At 37.0% G+C, this 18,058-nt stretch overlaps 1 protein-coding gene and 1 pseudogene across 1 annotated transcript; one reads left to right on the top strand and one right to left on the bottom strand.

The window, feature by feature from the left end:
* The first annotated feature begins 798 nt into the window (after window positions 1–798).
* LOC149835216 (ubiquitin-conjugating enzyme E2 4-like) lies at window positions 799–7,764 on the top strand. Its single transcript, XM_090010444.1, has 7 exons — window positions 799–954; window positions 1,441–1,548; window positions 1,741–1,820; window positions 6,137–6,251; window positions 6,897–6,949; window positions 7,298–7,426; window positions 7,515–7,764. The coding sequence occupies exons 2-7, from the start codon at window positions 1,505–1,507 to the stop codon at window positions 7,640–7,642; spliced, it is 549 nt and encodes a 182-aa protein (XP_089866570.1). The 5' UTR covers window positions 799–954; window positions 1,441–1,504; the 3' UTR covers window positions 7,643–7,764.
* LOC149835217 (dolichyl-diphosphooligosaccharide--protein glycosyltransferase 48 kDa subunit-like) overlaps window positions 7,763–18,058 on the bottom strand; it is a 32,060-nt pseudogene continuing 21,764 nt past the window's right edge.

Below are 18,058 nucleotides of genomic sequence, written 5' to 3' on the forward strand. Positions count from 1 at the left end.
GGAAGGATGGGGTGCAACATAGTGACAAACGTTTTTATTGGCAAAAATGTCATTTTTCAAAAACTTGCGAGAAATTGAAACTTTTTCATAAATCTCGTATTTTTTGGCAAAATCTTGGCAATAGAGAAATAAATATAAAAAAGATTTTTTATAAGAAAATATTAATAAAAATACACGTTTTTTTCATGATAAATAGCTGTTTAAAAAGTAAATATTGCGTTTAAATAATGGTATTTATGTTTTTTCGTATATCTTGCAAAAAATTGCCGTTTTAAACTTTTAGGCAATTTCTTGCAATATTATCACGAGTTTTTCATAAATCTCAGGATATTTGTCACTATAGGGTGCAATGTAATTGCTGCTCAGGCTCCACTGCTGACAGGCTGTATTCCAAAGAGAGACGGTGATCAGGTGCAGCAAAACATTAAAAGTATGCAATCACATTTCACTTAATCCACCCTCCTCTTATCACCATTTTGGAAATTCCATGGAATACTCGTTCTCATGATCAGCGAAACAAACAGAGCCCTTGGGTTTAGAAAATGAGGTACAATTTCGAAATACCTGTCAAACATAAGGGTAGACTCGCAACGGATTCTTGTCTCTTGACGTATCGTGATCTGTGAAGTCGGCTAATGCTTCCGTCGGTGCAATCGATTCCTCTCTCTCTCTCGCGCGCGCGAGCGCGCGCGCCAAGAGTGCCTGTAATTGTTATGCCTCAACTTTTATTTTAGTTAAAAATTTTATTTTTTTCCTACTCGTCCCCACAGCCACACCCACAGGAGGGCCACACCTTCTCTGCGGCCTCCACCTTATATAAATCCCTGAAAGCGTAACTTTGCCATCCTCCCTCTTGCTTCCTCCTCCATCCTGAACTCTTTCTCTTGAATCGCTAAGAAACCCTATTTCCGGCGAGCTTCCGGCTACCGGAATCCATCTCCGGCTCATTTCGGGGTAAGAATCTGTGAAGTCTCTGTTTTTTTGGATGTTTTCCGGTGCATGATGAATCGTTTGATGTTGATTCTTATGTGGGGTTCGTTTCCGGTTTTATAGCGATTGGTTTTGGGGTGGACAACAGGGCTGACGAGTCTTACCGTTCAAATTCGTGTTATTTGTTGATGAATTAGGATCATTTTCGGGATTTTTGTTGAATTCCTGTGAAAAATCCTAGTTTTTCTTGTCGTTGTGGATCTCTTCCTCCCTAGAACGGCGCGGGACGAGGATCGGTTAGTCGAGAGACGAATTCTTCTCTCTCTGTTTTTGCCTAATTTTTCCGTGCCTGTGGATTTCGTTTCCTCGTGTCCGAAAGAAGAAAATTTCCTTCTGGGAAACTGACTTCCAATTCGTTCGCAACGCTAGAATTGCTGATCTTCTTTCTCAGGATTTTATTTATCTCTCAACTCATTTTCGCGGGGTTCTCGTGCGTTTCCCGTGTTACAGGCCAAGCATAACCTTAGTCGCTACTCGGGTTTTCAGAAGATCGGGACTCGAATTCTTAGCGAAGATGTGCTCTCCAACGAAGCGAAGGGATATGGACGTGATGAAACTGTAAACAATTTCCCTTCCTTTTCTCATCGTCAAACAAAATAAATTTCTCTCTCGATTCATACGAATCTCTTCTTTTTTTTCCCTTTTTTTTTCTCATAGTTTTTACCCTCCCCCTCTCTCTCCTTCTATTGCTTTCTGTTTCTTTGATAAAATGATGGTTATTGTTGTTTATTGGTGCTGGACACTGCACAGAATGATGACGGATTACAAGGTGGAGACGGTTGAGGACTCCATGAGCGAATTCTTTGTTGAGTTTAGCGGTCCCGCCGATAGTAAGAATACTCTCTCTCCTTCTCTCTCTTCGCCTATGTGTCTCGGATGAGCCCATCGCCTTCCGGACCGTCGATTCCGAGGGGAACCAAGGGTAATTTGCGCGACCCCCGCCTAACTTATTAGCTATTTGCGAATCCGCCTAAACTTTATTAAATTCATCCGCCTGCAATATCTGAATTCATTTCAAATACCTGCTTGAGGTATTAACCGGCTTTTTGTCTTTATTTATAGAAAGAAATCCTCTTATGCTATTCTACTGAACAAATCAATAATGAGGGCGTCCTAAACTTTTTGTTTGGCTCAGTTATCTTTGAAAATATTGGTTTTATCATGATATTTTTAAAAGCCGATATAATTTAAAAATACAATAGTAAAGTCAGTGTTTTTTAATGTAATTGATATATATATATATATTATATACTTTTGCATACTTTTTTAGTTTTAAATTTTTATATATGCCAGTTTTTTAATGATTTTTACTGAAAACCCTGAAATTTTCAATTTATCCGGAGATCTTTCTCACCAAGATTTTCTTGAAAAAGGATTTGGGTCACTGATTTTTTTTTTTGATGGTCAAATGGAAACACCTCCTCATCTTTAACCGCACATTAGCTGGCTTCTGATTGGTAAAACCCTTAAGGTGCCTTTTACTAGTCAGGAAAGTACACCTAACCTTGCGGCATCACCGATAGGTTTTGAACTTATGACGTCCCATCAATTTGGTGACACTTACAAGTTGCTCCTACCACCTTACCAGATGAGCCGAAACCTTGTGGCCGAATTTGAGTCACTGATGTTATTGTAAGAAATTTCCGAAAATACTGAACGATTTTCTGCGAACGTGCTAACCGAAAAGTTGGGCAGCTTTTCTGCGAACAGTTTGATGAGTTATGTGGTTTTTCTGTAAATTACCAAAAGAAGGGTAAAAGTATACGGGACGAAAGCACAAGTTCCAAAACGTGGACCGCATAAAGAGAAAACGAATCTGGGCCGCTGGATTCTTCACGGGGATGGACGGTCCACGTCATGAGCTCATCTCATCTTTTTTTTTTAAAAGGCATCTTCTCATCTCATCCCACTGAAGCGGTGCCTGAACTCTTTTCCCATTGTGAAGTGGTGGTAAATGGTGAATTCTTTCAGGCCTCCTTGACAATGTTGTCCCCTTTTACTGTTGGTGATGGATTAAGTTTTGGGAATATAGAAGATTGATCATTGGTCATTGCCTGAATAGTAGATGGGGGGTCTAGACTCTAGAGCTTAATTTATGCCTTTGTGGTCACAGTTTCCCCACCACTCCCAAACAATAACCAACACCAAAGATAATTATTGATACTCTTGCCATTATATTCAATTTGTCGTTTTCAGTCTAAATAATTTAGTTGGTTGATGTGTATTCCTCAAAAAAACAGAAAAAAGTTGGTTGATATGGACTGGCGAAAACTTAAACAGGTAAGAGAGAATATTATGACGGGGGTTAGCTTTATCCAGGTGGTGGTGCATTGTGGTTTTCGGAGATGAACGGCTTAGAGAGTGCCAAGTAGGGGTGAGCAACGGCCCGGCTTGCTAATGGATGGTGCTGTCTGTTCAACAGCCAGGCTCGTCAATCACAGATCAGGCCAAAAGCCCGGTTCAGGCTGGCCCGTTGAAAAAATCTCGGGCCATGGACAGTCCGTTAGGCCCGTGGGCCTAATCGGGCCAGGGCGTATATATATGCTGCTGGAGTAGCTATGCCCATCTAATAGAAGCTTTATATTTTTAAATTTATTAAACTTTTTTTTGTTAATCAAACCCTATAGATATGGTCTATAAGTATTATTTAGTAGAAAACAAGTTTTGGATCATGTCATTATGACATAGATTTATGTTTTTTAAAAACTTTAAAAATCACTGGCTCACAATGTATCAAAATTTCATGACTTAAAAAATCCTATTTTTATTTATAAAACCTAATCCAGAGCACGATTTCTATCAAATATACAATGTTGAGTACATCCATAAGGTTTAATTGAGAAGATATAACCTACAACATGATTTCTACTATGTGGGAGTAGAGGTACTCCAGGAGCACTCCCACCGTTGGAAATCATAGTTCCATGTTGCATCTTCTCAATCAGACCATGTAGATGAATCAATATATATTATTTGATAGATTTATGTTTTTTGGACATGCAATTAAGAATTTTCAAGTAAAAAAAAATTCGTACATTGTGAGCTGTCAATTTTGAAGATCTTAATAAACCTACATGTATGCCATAATCACATGATCCAAAACTTGTTTTCCACTGAATAATAATTGTAGATCATATCTATAAGGTTTTATCAACAACAAAGCTCAAAAAAATAAAAAAATTAAAGCTTCTATTAGGTGAGAGTAGGTACTCCGGGAGCACCATATATATATATATATATATATATATATATATATATATATATATATATATATATATATATATATATATATATATATATATATATATATATATATATATATATATATATATATATATATATGCCCACCCCTAGTGCCAAGTGGGTGGCCATGTGTAATTATTCTAGTGGGTTGGGCTGCCTTTTTGCATGTTGATATTTGGCTGGACTCTGTTCGAACCAAAGTTCACTTGGTTCTCAACCTTGCCAATGTTTTTATTCTGTCTTGGGGTCGTTTCCAGCAAAATCAATAAGAAGCGCAAAAGGTCACGTCTCTATCAGTGCCAGTTATGCAAAATTCAGTCAGTATTAGCAAAATATGTAGTGGGGGTAACGACATTGGGAAAAAGAAAATACAACGTGGTAGGAGCAAGATGTTATGGCTTATGGGAACAATTAGATGAGAGCAACTTAGACCACTAGTAGTATTTGTCTGCAGCTGAGCAGAGCTTGGGCAGCTCACATATGTGCTTAACAGAGATAAGGATCAGTTGCTTTGTTTTGGTTTTTGGTACATTGAAAATATTTTGAGTTTTTTTTTTTTGAGAGAGAGAGAGAGCTTGGTACATTGAAATTGAGGCTACTCTTTTCGTGTTCTTTTAATTGAACCACACTGGGAAGTAAGATATGGGTACTTGGATGCACTCTTTTCGCGAAAGTGAAATTAGCAGGAAGATTGCATTATTCTCTGTGACGCAATTTCTCACCTTTATCCTACTTTTCCTGGATAAAGATAAATGTTGGTTACCCTTCTCAAAAAAGATGAAGATCGGTTACTAGGCAATCTAGGCCTTTGTTTATCCTGTGGACAAAGCAAGGATGCAGCACAATGAGTTTTTTTTTCTTTGTTTTTTTGAAAAAATCAAGGGATTTTCCTCTCATTTGGCCTCAATTAGTGTTTGCTAGCGTTGGCAGCCAGTCAAGGCTTGATGCCGACAAGATGCTCTTCGTTGATGGTGCTGTGAAAAGTAACGTGTCCAACTCCTCTTCCCTTTAAAAAACAAAGGAAAATTAGGGGACGGTATGATGAGTAGTTTTGGCCCAACTTTGTTATCTTTTAATTTGGTCAAGGACCTCACATTCAGCCGGTGAACAAGTAATAAGGATGGCAGTGAACCTGGGGGAAGCGGGGATGCATCCGAACCCGCCCTGTTTGGGGCAGAGACGGGGGACATGAAATGGAAAATTGATCGGGGATGGAGGTGAAAATTAAAACCCGTGCGAGAATAGAGGAAGGGATGGACTTACACTTTCCTTCACTCCTGCCTCGTTCCCAATCCCTGTTAGTAAAATGATTAAAATACCTTTAGTTATTTAATAAAATTATATATGACTCATTATATATATATATATATATATATATATATATATATATATATATATATATATAATACTAAACTCCTAACCCTAAAGCCTAAAATGACCCTAAAGCCTTCTTTCAAGGATCACCGTGCCCTTCCACATGACAACTCACCTTCTCGGTGGCTCGGCCTCTCCTTGAACGAACATAGCTATAGGAGATTGGGAGGTAAATTTAGTGAGACATGGGAAGGGGTAATGTATACGGTGATGGGAAATTTGAGACGGGGTGAGGGTGGAGGTCTAAAGTCCCCCCTTGGCAGGGGATGAAGGTCATTATTTTGAGATGAGGTGGGGATGGAGACCTTGTCCCTGGGCACCCACCCCGGTCCACTGCCATCCCTAGTGTAGCTGCGTGAGTTACGTGTCCAACTTTTAATATTTGGACATTGGAGGAGGTTAGGGGCTTAATTATTGGCTCGTATTTATTAGGTTTAACAGAGACGTGTTTTGCAAAAGTTTGACTCGTCACTTTGATGCTTCTGGGGTTAGAGAAGCAAGAGAATGATTTGGTTGGCCATTTCTGCAGGTCCCTATCAGGGTGGAATTTGGAAAGTCCGAGTGGAGATCCCGGACGCATATCCATACAGATCTCCTTCCATCAGATTTGTCAACAAAATTTTCCACCCAAATATTGATGAAAGGTGAGCTCATGAGTTCCCACTTTTTTCTGTTCATGCAATTTCCTGCTTATAGCGGAGTTATGTTGTCAATAGTGTGCAATTAAAATCCTTGAGGTTAATCACGCTCTCCCAAACACATAATTCTATGGCATCGCCATCTTGTTGGCTCCACTAGGATGAAAGGGATCAGTTGTCCGAATTGAACATCGAGTTGGTTCCCGCCTTGCTGGGGCAGTTGATTCGCTTGGTTTATTCTGAACGTGCCAAACCAGCAACAAAACCATAAGTTCTTATTTACATGTTCGAACCACCTGATTTGAATTACGTTGGCCTATGTTTGGACCAAGATGCACATGTATGCATATATTGACAGTTTTGCATACGACAGTGGATTAGGCTTTAGCAAAGTGATGTTGAAGCACCAACGGGGGCTCCGCTTGTTTGGCAGGAGCAGTTGGTGCAAGTCACCTTGTGTTGGGACGTTGCAAGTTCAAATCCCAATGGTATAGTTATATAACTGGTAGGGATCTGCCTAACCCCAACTTTCTCTGTCAAAAAAGAAAAAAGTGATGTTGAAGCATGTTAGTACTACCACATACCACATACCACATACATCTATTCAATGATTTATCAGAAGAATTTTAACAGTACTGATTTCCTTTCTAGGTCCGGCTCTGTTTGCCTTGATGTCATTAACCAGACATGGAGCCCTATGTTCGGTACTCTCTCTCTCTCTCTCTCTCTCTCTCTCTCTCTCTATATATATATATATATATATATATATATATATATATATATATATACACACACACACAAAGCCACACTGCCCTCTTAATGAAGAGTTTAGATCAAAGACTTCAAACAGAAGAGAATGAGAAAAGTGTATTAGGTTCCTGAGAAAAAGGTGGATAATCTGATCCAAAGGGGTGGGAGAAAAAAAATTGCATTATAACTAAAGGATTTCATATGAGATGTTCGCGTGATGCATAATTATTCTCTTGTTTTCTTTTGAAACCAAAAGAATTACTCTTGAAATACCACATTGACCTCTCTTCTCGACATATCAGATCTTGTTAACATATTCGAAGTTTTCCTTCCTCAACTCCTGCTTTACCCCAATCCCTCCGATCCATTGAACGGTGAAGCTGCTGCATTGATGATGAGGGATCTCAATATCTATGAGCAAAAGGTTAAAGGTAAAGCCAACACATTCTTGTTGTTCTCCGTGATATTACCTGAGCCAAAACTTGACCAGCGTTCTGTCCTCTCTCGTGCCCTCAACAGAGTACTGTGAGAGGTACGCAAAGGCGACTGACATCAAAAGCCAAGACGAGGAAACAACTGATGATGAAGATGATGATGACAAATATGTAACTAGTGAGGATGAAATGGATGTTGAAGATGCAGATTGAATCCATAACAACCCCCCAAAAAAGAAACTATAAATTTCATTCAATTGGCAAAAATTCCTGTTGTAAATCAAACTGTCTACAAATAAAGTCTTTCTCATCCTCTCTCTATTCGTTCGGAACCTACTTGTACAAATAGACAGAGTTGAAAACGAAAACGGCTGCCATCTGCAACAGAAGGAAAACAAGCATACTAAATTTACATGAAAAGCCTAAACAGGCAAAATTTGGTTTAATTTACAAAGCACGAATGACACTTACCGTGGAAAATGATGCCCCATAATAGGGGAAAGCTGCGGGTATAAACCTCTCATACTCATTGTGCCTAAATGGTCGAACTGGGATCTGCAATCCAATTTTTTTTCTTTTTTGACAGAAATTCCACAGGAATATAGAACCTACCTGCTTAGAGAGAGAGAGAGAAGCTTGTATATCCAAGTTTTTCATATTAGATCTTGAATTGGAAGACTCCATAAACATCTGGAACTCGGAACTAAGTATAAAAGAGACCCTACAGCACCAGAGGGGGAAAACAAGGAAAATATCAACTTAACAAAGATTACCCCAAAAAAGCAACTTAAAAAAAACAATATGCAATGGTCACGAGGGGAATTGGAAGAAGCATAAACCTTCTGGTTGTTGGATAAGGTCTTCAAGATGTAAGGGCTCATCATGTAAAACTGCACTTGCACATCATCAGCTACATATGGAGTCCAGCTCTTTCCAGTCCACTCATAGATCTCGATGGAGTATTCCTTCAATACAATTGACATGTTAGCAATGTGCATATGAGAGAGAGAGTACCAAATCATCGCTGATTCTGTACATAGAGGGCTCACCCTTCACCCCAACTTTATTATGCTAACATTGACAGCCTGAAAACTTAGTAGTCAGTGTGGAAGAGAATATCCAGCCTCCAACTTGACAAAGCACTTACCAATGACAGGACATCACCGCTACTTATAATGGCCATACTCCTTAATCTTCTGACAAAAACAGGACCCTTGCTTTTGCAACCTTGAAAAGTATAAATAAGCTCACCTTGAGATGGCCTCTTTCATGGAAGACCCACTTGCTTAGTTCGGTCACAAATTGCTGATTTCCAGACTTTTCATGTCTGCATTCACGACAGAAAAATCAACTATAAGCATGTGCTATAAGCGTCTAATCATGTGTTAGTTGTTACTAAACCCAATGTTAAATTTAATGCCTTCATAAAGGTGTAAAGCTAAAAGGGTGCATCATATTAAATGCGATGCCCCCATAATGCGATCTTTTTTCTGAATGATTACAACTATTGGATCAAAATAGATCCAACAGACTTATTTAGAGTGTAGGTGAACTTAGTGCACCGTATCATTACTACAAAAAATAAATAAATAAATACATAAATTTAATATATATATATATATATATATATATATATATATATATATATATATATCAGAGAAATGTCTGATCTAGATTCTTAGATAGCCAAATGAGAACAAATAGACAGGTTATTCTTTGTTGACACACTCCACAAGATCGATAGTATGCCTGAGCATGTTTAAGCTTTGGTAAAACCTTGAAAATTGAAATGTTCCATGGACCCCACAGCAAATCATGGCCTTTGATCCCACAGAATTAGTTAACTTGTTTTCTCCTCTTCAATCAAAATGCAGACTTAGTATACATGTCCCCGAAGGATGAACAAAGACCATATAGACACCACTTAAAACCTTAGGGAAAACCAAATTAGGAACTATAGCAGCTTTAGCTTGAATATGGGCCAAAATAGATTAGATAAAGCTTGAGATAACCTGATATGGGTTCCCTCAAGATTTAGTTTTAAGTCAATGCTGCTACTTAGCAAGATTTTCTGAGACGAGCCACCTTTCATGTTCGAGGACCAATGAGTCACCTAAGTACTCATTTTCAGTCATTTCTGCCGGTTCCTTACACCTTTAAAGTAAAAATCATTGTTGAAGAACTAATGGAAATGACTGAAAAATGAGCACTTAGATGACTCATAAAACCTCAGAGATGAAAGTTAAAAGAAACTAATTGAAAAGTCAATTCCATTAAATAGTTTTACTACCAAAACCTATATACCAATCTGAAGCTCGACCTAGCGTGTGCAACCCAAGATTAACTAACCCTGGTAGAACCTATTTGATATAGAAAAGCCAGAGTAACCCAATCCCAAAAAGTCAAAGCATACCAAATTTGAAAACATTGCTTCAGGATTCCGGTTCAGATGGATTAAATGGAGTTCTCTTAGTATATTCTCAGCTTTACTGATTGTGTAATTCCATAATTTCCCTTTTGAGAGGAAATTGTATACATTTAGCACATTATTGATGGCTGCCTAGTCCTTTGTGTAGTTCATAGCCTACAAAAATATTTATGCCAAAAAGAATAGCTTATGTCATCATATTGTTCCTTTCTAGATTGCTACGTTGTCAATTCGAACTATGAACTTATCGTGCTTCCATTAATTCTATAATTTTCATTGGTTGTTTGCATCTAATAATCTAGCATCCCAAGCAATCAACCTCCACACTTGGAGAAAATATAATTAAAAATATCAAATAAAAGGATATGCCAGAGTAGAACATAAACAAGTAAATGCCACTAACATCCAATAACATAAAGACAGTTGCTCAATTTTACCCACTTAATTGAACTTCCAGCCTTCTGCACTCCTGCTCTGATTAGGCTGCACATAATAAGGTTCTTTTAGGCAAGTCAATCAGCTCTATTGAACATTAATGGAGAACAGAAGCAGCATTGCATACCGGTTACTGAATAGATCCAAAGATCCAGATATCAGGATGAGAGCATTATTTCTTGCCTGCCCACAATGATTATAAGCAAGAGTTAGCAAGAACCTCCTGGTTCTCTAACAAGTGGTAAGCATACAAGCGACAAAAGGCATAAAACAACATAATTCAAATCAACTTAGCATCCGCTCCCAGTGACTGAGTTTTACTTAGACATGGCATCAACCAGCCACCACCGCCGGCATCAATTGCTAGGTGGCTACCGAATGGCGGTGGCTACCCTCAAACAGGGAAAAAAAATCTGTCTCCGATGTGTTGCCGCCAGTGGTTGGTTACCAAGCATCGCCGGCCGACCGCCGGTTGTGGCTGACCACCGGTAGGCGGGAAAGGCCAAGAGTGGGGTTTGGGAGGAAGGAAGCATGAGAGAGAGGACAGGTCAAGATCAATCTGGATGGTCCAGATTGACCTGGACGGTTTGGACCACCCTAGTGTTGGATGGTCCCCCTTATATATATATATATTCATTCATGAGCCAGCTGGCAAGGCCCAATTAGGTCCATGGGCCCGTCAGCTCATCAATTTGACGGGCCGGGCCAGCATTTCCCAGATAGGCTTTTGAGCTGGGAATAGCTGAAGGCTACTTGCATTGAGCATTTTAATATGACTCAAGCACTTCTATAATCATGTCAGGTCACCTAGCTTAGCTCTAAAGAATATCTACACCCAACAATAATCACAGGACAATGGCTGCTAAAAAGGAATTGGATCCCAAGCCCAAAGGTTTTCTAATTATCTACCATGCTTGGTATATTAAGCTATGTTTCAACTTTTGCTGAAACGCACTGATGGATAGATGAGTCTGAGGTCAAAACTTTTAGGCCATAGTGACAAAGGATCACCAAATTCGTACCATTATAAACTGAACCAATTAAAACTCAAAGTACCCTCAACATATAGAAAAGCTCTCTCCCCTTCAATACTTTTAGTAAGAATGTTCCTTTTATGGATAATAAATTGCAAATGTTTGGGGATCAAATGAGATAGCTGGATGGTCAAGTTGCACTATCATGAAACACTAGGCAAAGAACAATGTCACAAAGTGACTAGAAGAGATGCACATGCATACAAGCAAGAAGCCACTATTGGGCAAAATACAATAGGCCAAAAAGCGGCAAGTGACAAACACACGATATGAGAGAGAGAAATTAAAAATATAAATAATCTCTTAAAGAAAATGCTCTCAAAAGTATTACATTGTAGTGGGGCAAGTCCCCTTATTTATACAAGTGGAAGCAAAGGGGCGCCCATAAAGTCGTTGGGAGCCCCTCCAACGGTCACATTTGTGACCATTGGAGAGGGTCCCAACTGCTCTATGTGGGCTCAATTCAAGAACAAAATACTAAAAAAATAAAGAAGAACATAAAAACATAAAAACAAAAATAACAAAAATAACAAAAATAACAAAAATACAAAAAAGTTCTTAATGGACATGTGTATTTACAAGAGAAAAGACTATTTTGCCCCTAGTGGGCATTATACAAGATATATGTCTATATATATGAAATATATATGTATATATGACATCTATATACTTTAACACCCTCCCTCAAACTGATGGTGAGATCATCGAGAGTTTGCTTAGGAGAAAGTAGAATCGGGGAGATGGCAAGGCTTTTGTAAAGAAATCTGCTAGCTGATACTCTAAAGTAACATATGGTAATTGAATGGTGCCTTGTAAAAAATCATCTTGAACATAATGACAGTCCATCTCGATGTGCTTTGTTCGTTCATGAAAGGTGTGATTGCTAGCAATGTATATGACACTTTTATTGTCGCAACACAACTTCGAAGGAGTAAAGATAATGACTCTCATATCTTTGAGCAGACTTTTCAACCAAACAAGTTAAGTGATTAAGTCATCGCCCTATACTCAGCCTCCATAGAAGATAGAGATACCTCCTGCTATTTCTTACATCTTCAAGAGATTAGTGATTCTCCAAGAAAAACACAATAACCTGTTGTAGAAATATGATCATTGGGGTTACCACCCCAATCAGAGTCAGTATAAGCAATTAAATTAAGAGATGGAGAAGAAGATAAAAATAGTCCTTTGGTTATGGTTTTCTTCAAATATTTGATAATTCTTATGACGCCAACCATGTAAATGGTAGTAGGAGCATTTTGAAATTGACTTGCACTGTAAACAACATGAGCAATATCTGGCCTGGTAATAAACAAATATGTTAGTGATCCAATCAGTTGACGATAAGGAGTGGGATCTTTTAAAAGAGTTCCTTCATTGGTTCTCATTTTAGCATTGATTATTTCTGGAGTCTCCACTTTTTTTTCCATCAGTTAAGTCACATTTAGCAATAATATCTGATGCAAGCTTCATTTGAGACAGAACATATCCCCGAGGTGAATATGCAACTTAGATTCCTAAAAAATACCTTAGAAATCCAAGATCAGACATATCAAAATTATTTTTAAGAATATTGTTAATAAGCTCAATGCCCTTTTTATCATTTCCAGTGATGATCATGTCATCAACATATAACAATAAAATAGTTATGTGATCACTTGCATGCTTAACAAATAGAGCATTGTCAGTATAACAAGAGGTAAAACCATTATCAAGAAAAACTTTACTAAAGTGATCGTACCAAGCTTTTGAGCTTGCTTAAGACCATAAAGAGCTTTATTTAGTTTAAGAATTTTTTCTTTTTCAATCTCAAGACCTGGCGGAGGATCCATATAGACTTCTTCAAAAAAGGTTTCTATTTAAAAAAAATATTTTTAACATCTAATTGATAAATAGGTCATTGTTTAATAGATGTTAAGACTATTAAGGTTCTTACACTAGTCATCCTATCAATTAGGGTAAAGGTTTCTTCATAATCAATTTCATATTCTTGTGAATACCCTTTAGCAACTAACCTAACTGTGTATCTTTTTAATGTCCCATCACTCTTGATTTTGACTTTATAAACTCATCTACATCCAATAGCCTTTTTTCCTAAAGGAAGACCTATAATTGTCCAAGTCTTAGCTTTGTTGAGTGCTTCTAACTCAAGTATCATAACATCAATCCAATGAAGATGTTGCTTAGCTTCTTTAAAATTGGAGGGCTCATGATAGAAATGGATCATCATGAGACAAGTTCTATAATTTGGAGAAAAGGAATCATATGACACAAATTTTTTAGGTCTATAATTCCTAGAATATCGCCTAAGTAAGGATTCTTCAATTTGATCGTCTAAAGAAATATCTTAAAAGTATATATTGAAAGCATTTTGATGTTCATTGCCCTCTCGCCGAGTATACACATGTATATCATTGGGATTTTCATTGTGAGAATCATCATTTTGATGTAACAAAGCATCATTTTGATGAGAATTGTCATAAAAAAATATTATCATAAATACTATCATTAAAATCTTTAGACTTATTTCTAGGCAATAAGTCAAAGAGAAAAGAATAGTCAATTTCTTCCTTAGATTTTTGAAATTCAAATCCATTTTGTTCTTTAAGAAATGTCACATTTCTTGAAACATAAAGTTTGTTATTTTTAATGTTATAATACCTATACCCCTTTTGATTTTCACTATCACCAATAAAAGCTCATTCAAGAGCTTTTGGTGAAAGTTTATCTTGTTCTTAAAAAAAAAAATAAAGCATTTACAACAAAAAATTCTTAATCTTTTAAAATTCGAAGACATTTTGAACAATATTTCAAAAAGAGAAACATTTTTAAGGATGAAGAAGGCATTCGATTTATAAGATAAGTTGCGGAAAGAGTGACTTCAACCCAAAAGTTCTTTGAAACATTTTTAAAGACAAGAAGAGTTCTTATTGTTTCAATAAGATGCTTATATTTTCTTTCGACAAAACCATTTTGTTGAGAAGTTTTAGGACAAGATCTTTGATGAATAATATCATTTTATTTAAGATAGTTTTGAAATTCATTTGACATAAATTCACCTTCGGAATCAGATCTAAAAATGGCTATACTGTTTTGAAATTGATTTTGAGTAAGGATATGCAATTCTTTAAAGGTAGAGAAAACATCAGATTTGTTTTTAATAAAATAAACCTATGTGTATCTAGTAAAATTATCAATAAAGACAACATAATATGAATATCTTCATTTAGACATAAGGGGTGCCAGTCTCCATATATCTGAATGCATTAATTTAAATGGTCTCTTGAAAATAAAATTGCTATGTGGACGAGGAAGAAAATGCATCTTTCCAAGGATACAATCACTACATGTGAATTCTTTTTCATTACAAAATGTTTTCAAAAAAGGAAAAAGATACAACTTAGAAATACTAGGGTGACCAAGCTTTTTGTGCCAAGTAACAATATCTTTAGTTTGGACATGATTACAAAATGATTTGGATGACAAAGAAAAAAAAATCCATTTAATATAGGTCTCTTCTTCTATGGACTTGCCCAAACCGCTTCTCGGACCGGAGATCCTGCACATAGCAAATTGTTGGTGAAAAAGAGACACTACATCCAAAATCGATTATTTGATAAACGAAAAAGAAATTTAAGTTAAGTTTTGAAATAATCCTAATTTTTGAAACATAAAATTTTTTCCTTCAACATTTAATGATGTTCCATCGACCGTAGAAACAAATGATTTAAAAGAATAATGACTTGGTTTGGATAAAAGAAATGCATTTGGAGTCATATGAAAGGAGACACCCAAATCAAGGATCCAAGAGAACATACCGGGAGTTGATGAAGATCACAACACCAGAGGTGAAAGGTGTGGAAGAGTTGATTCTCATGAATTATTGGAGAGCTTCCGTAAGTTGAGCAATGGAGTCCTTTATATCTTCATCTCTCTTTGATTCTTCATTTGAATTGCTTGGACTATCTCCAATAGAAGTTGTATTCTTTTTAAGCTTAGGACAATCCGGTCTAAGATGACCCGATTCATTACAATGGTGACAAATAATTTGTCTTCCTCCACCATTGTTATTTTTCTAAAAATGAAGATGTTTATATCAAGGTTACCGAAAGCGCCAATATAGTAGGAGAAGCGTGCTTCTCCGATATGCGTTTCGGAAGCGCGAAACGTGGCGCTTCAAAAATGCACGGGGAAGCACACATTTCAATGGGGAAGCGCGTACCCCTTTAAAGGGGTGCACATACCTTTTCAATGGAGTGCACATACCCTATTAAAGGGGTACGAAGGGGCGATTTTACAGATTTATCTTTTTTTTAAACTTTTTTTCCAAAAAAAATTAAAAGAACGAGTTTTTTTAAAAGGGCAAAAAAGAGATTTTGAAAAACCCGTGAAAACAAAAGCCAAAAGGGCTTTAGGTTTTTTTTCACGCAGCTCAATCAGAGTCTCCTCCCTTCTTCTCTACTCTCTCTGGCAACCGATCAGCGAAACCCAGAATCCGGCGACCTTCACCGACATCCGGCGACCTCCACGACGATGAATCCATTCAGGTACGTACTCTTCTCTCTCCATTTCTTCTCTCCGTATCTTCCACGACCTCTCTCTTTCCATCTCTTCTCTCCATCTCTGTTCTCCCTTTCGTACCCCTTTAATGGGGCTCCAATGCTATCATGTTAAAATAGTTTCTAACAAATGCATATCTTACACTCTTTGTCAGTTTCAGTAATGTTCCATTTTGAAAATAATGCTACTTACTCAGACAAAATTTCCAGGGAACAAGCAATCCTTCTAAAGTCATACAATATGACATTTAAGTTATGAATAGCATGACGAAATGGGAATAAGTTTTACACTCTTTGTCAGTTCTGCATAATTGCTTATTCATGTGCATGCTGTTGGAAACAATTTATTCTATCTATGTTTATCATTATTTATTGGGTTGCTTATAGCTTGCTGTTGCCATGTAACCGTAACCTTGATCTTCTGAAAATGAAAAGCTTATCAGTTTTATTTTTTGAAAGTTTTGGTCCTTGGAGATCCGATTCTCTACCTAGGGCTAACTTAATTTTATTTTGGTGCACTTTCTGGAAATCTGAGATTTGTGTGGCTACTCAGAAGGCGTTAAGGTGTGGAAATAAGGTCAGTCAATGAGTTTAGAGTCTTTAGACCTGTTTCGACCCATCTAAATTGTTTCTCCCAAATGATGGGCCCATATTTTGCATTAATGAAGAGTTTTCAAGTGATATAGAGCTGGTGTCTGACCCGTGTGAGGTTCAGCTCGTGAGTAGAGGTTTGTGTTGCAGGTTTGATCCCTTCATTCTCTCTAGAAGGTACATTTAGGGAATAGGGGATTGTTAGAGACCATTTGTTTCATTTTCCTGTTGCAATAACATGATGGTCTTTATCTTTTGTGTTATCAATATGATGGTGATTTATATTCTTATGTGAGTCCCATAAAAGAACAATATATTGGTTGAGAAGCATTTCACATTTTGTGTTTTAACTGAGTTTATTTGGTCATCTTTCTTATTTCATATGGAAGCTACACAAAATCTAATGGTATAGTTGTATGACTGGTAGGGATCTGAGTCTTGACTAACCCCATCTTGCCTCTCAAAAAAAGTACCAACAGTGGCTTCGCGTGGTTGGTATGAGCTGTCAGTACACATCTCTTTGTGCTGGAAAGTTGATGGTTCAAAACACAATGGTACTTTGAAGTTCAAAATATTTTTTATTTTAATATTTGGGTTTATTACATGCTAGATGTTAATATTGGTCAGAAAAGAAGGTATAGGACACACCAGTAGCACCATCCCTTCCTGTTCGGTCAATCCGATGAACATAATCCTCTAGCAGCAACATCTGTGGCAACTAATACCGGAGATCTGCCAGCACAGAACTCATTCAACACCCAATCTCTCTCACCTTGAGACTTATCTCCATGAATAGCAGCTGCACGAAAGTCTCGTCCAATGCTACGAGCAAGCTGGTCACATAACCTCTTTATTGAAAAGAAGATTATGTTTTCTATCTAATTGCTTTATTTGTCTTTATTTATTATTTTATTGAAATATATATGTCTTGACTCTTGTCCTTAGAATGCAAAACATACTAATGCATGTTATACTTTCACGATCAATGCTGTGTCTATTAATATGCTTTTTGTTCAGGAATTAACGTGTGATTTTTGTAATCTATAACATCCTAATGGATCTGTTTCTTGTTTGATAATTTAGCTTAGCTTTATAGATTTTACCTTTGACTAATAACATAGTTTCAACTTTCATCAGCCTTTTACATGTTCAATCCTCTCTGTCTTAGATAAAGAAATCATTTTTTATTCATTTTTTGTGAATTTGTGAACATATTTTCTGCTACTATATAGTATATACTATATATTAATGTGCATACATTTGTGTATATAAGCAATGATTTGTGTTCTTCACTCTCCATCCTTTGCTGTTAATAATAGCTTTTTTAAAGTGTTCTAAAATGATTCTTATACTTTTATGATGCAGGTATATTTGCATGTTCTTTGCTTCATTAATGACCATCACAAGCTATGATCACGATAATTATTATGACGATGATGATTCCTTGTACAACTTGAAGCATAAATCATCTACTGGTGTTGGGAATGACAATGCAAGAAAGGGCAAGAGGTCTTCTGATTGTCCATATCAGTTTGAGGATAGAAACGAAAATTGTTTTGATGAGGAAGATGAAGAAGAATAT

The sequence above is a fragment of the Nuphar pumila genome, chromosome 6 (genome assembly GCF_984573655.1).
Source record: "Nuphar pumila chromosome 6, dmNupPumi1.hap1.1, whole genome shotgun sequence".
NCBI lineage: Eukaryota > Viridiplantae > Streptophyta > Magnoliopsida > Nymphaeales > Nymphaeaceae > Nuphar > Nuphar pumila.

Bases quoted from the DNA above. Each gene is read 5' to 3' on its own strand.
- LOC149835216 (XM_090010444.1), top strand. From the start codon at position 1,505: ATGTGCTCTCCAACGAAGCGAAGGGATATGGACGTGATGAAACT. The intron at 1,549-1,740 runs GTAAACAATTTC...GACACTGCACAG, and splicing joins GATATGGACGTGATGAAACT to AATGATGACGGATTACAAGG. The intron at 6,950-7,297 runs GTACTCTCTCTC...TCGACATATCAG, and splicing joins GACATGGAGCCCTATGTTCG to ATCTTGTTAACATATTCGAA.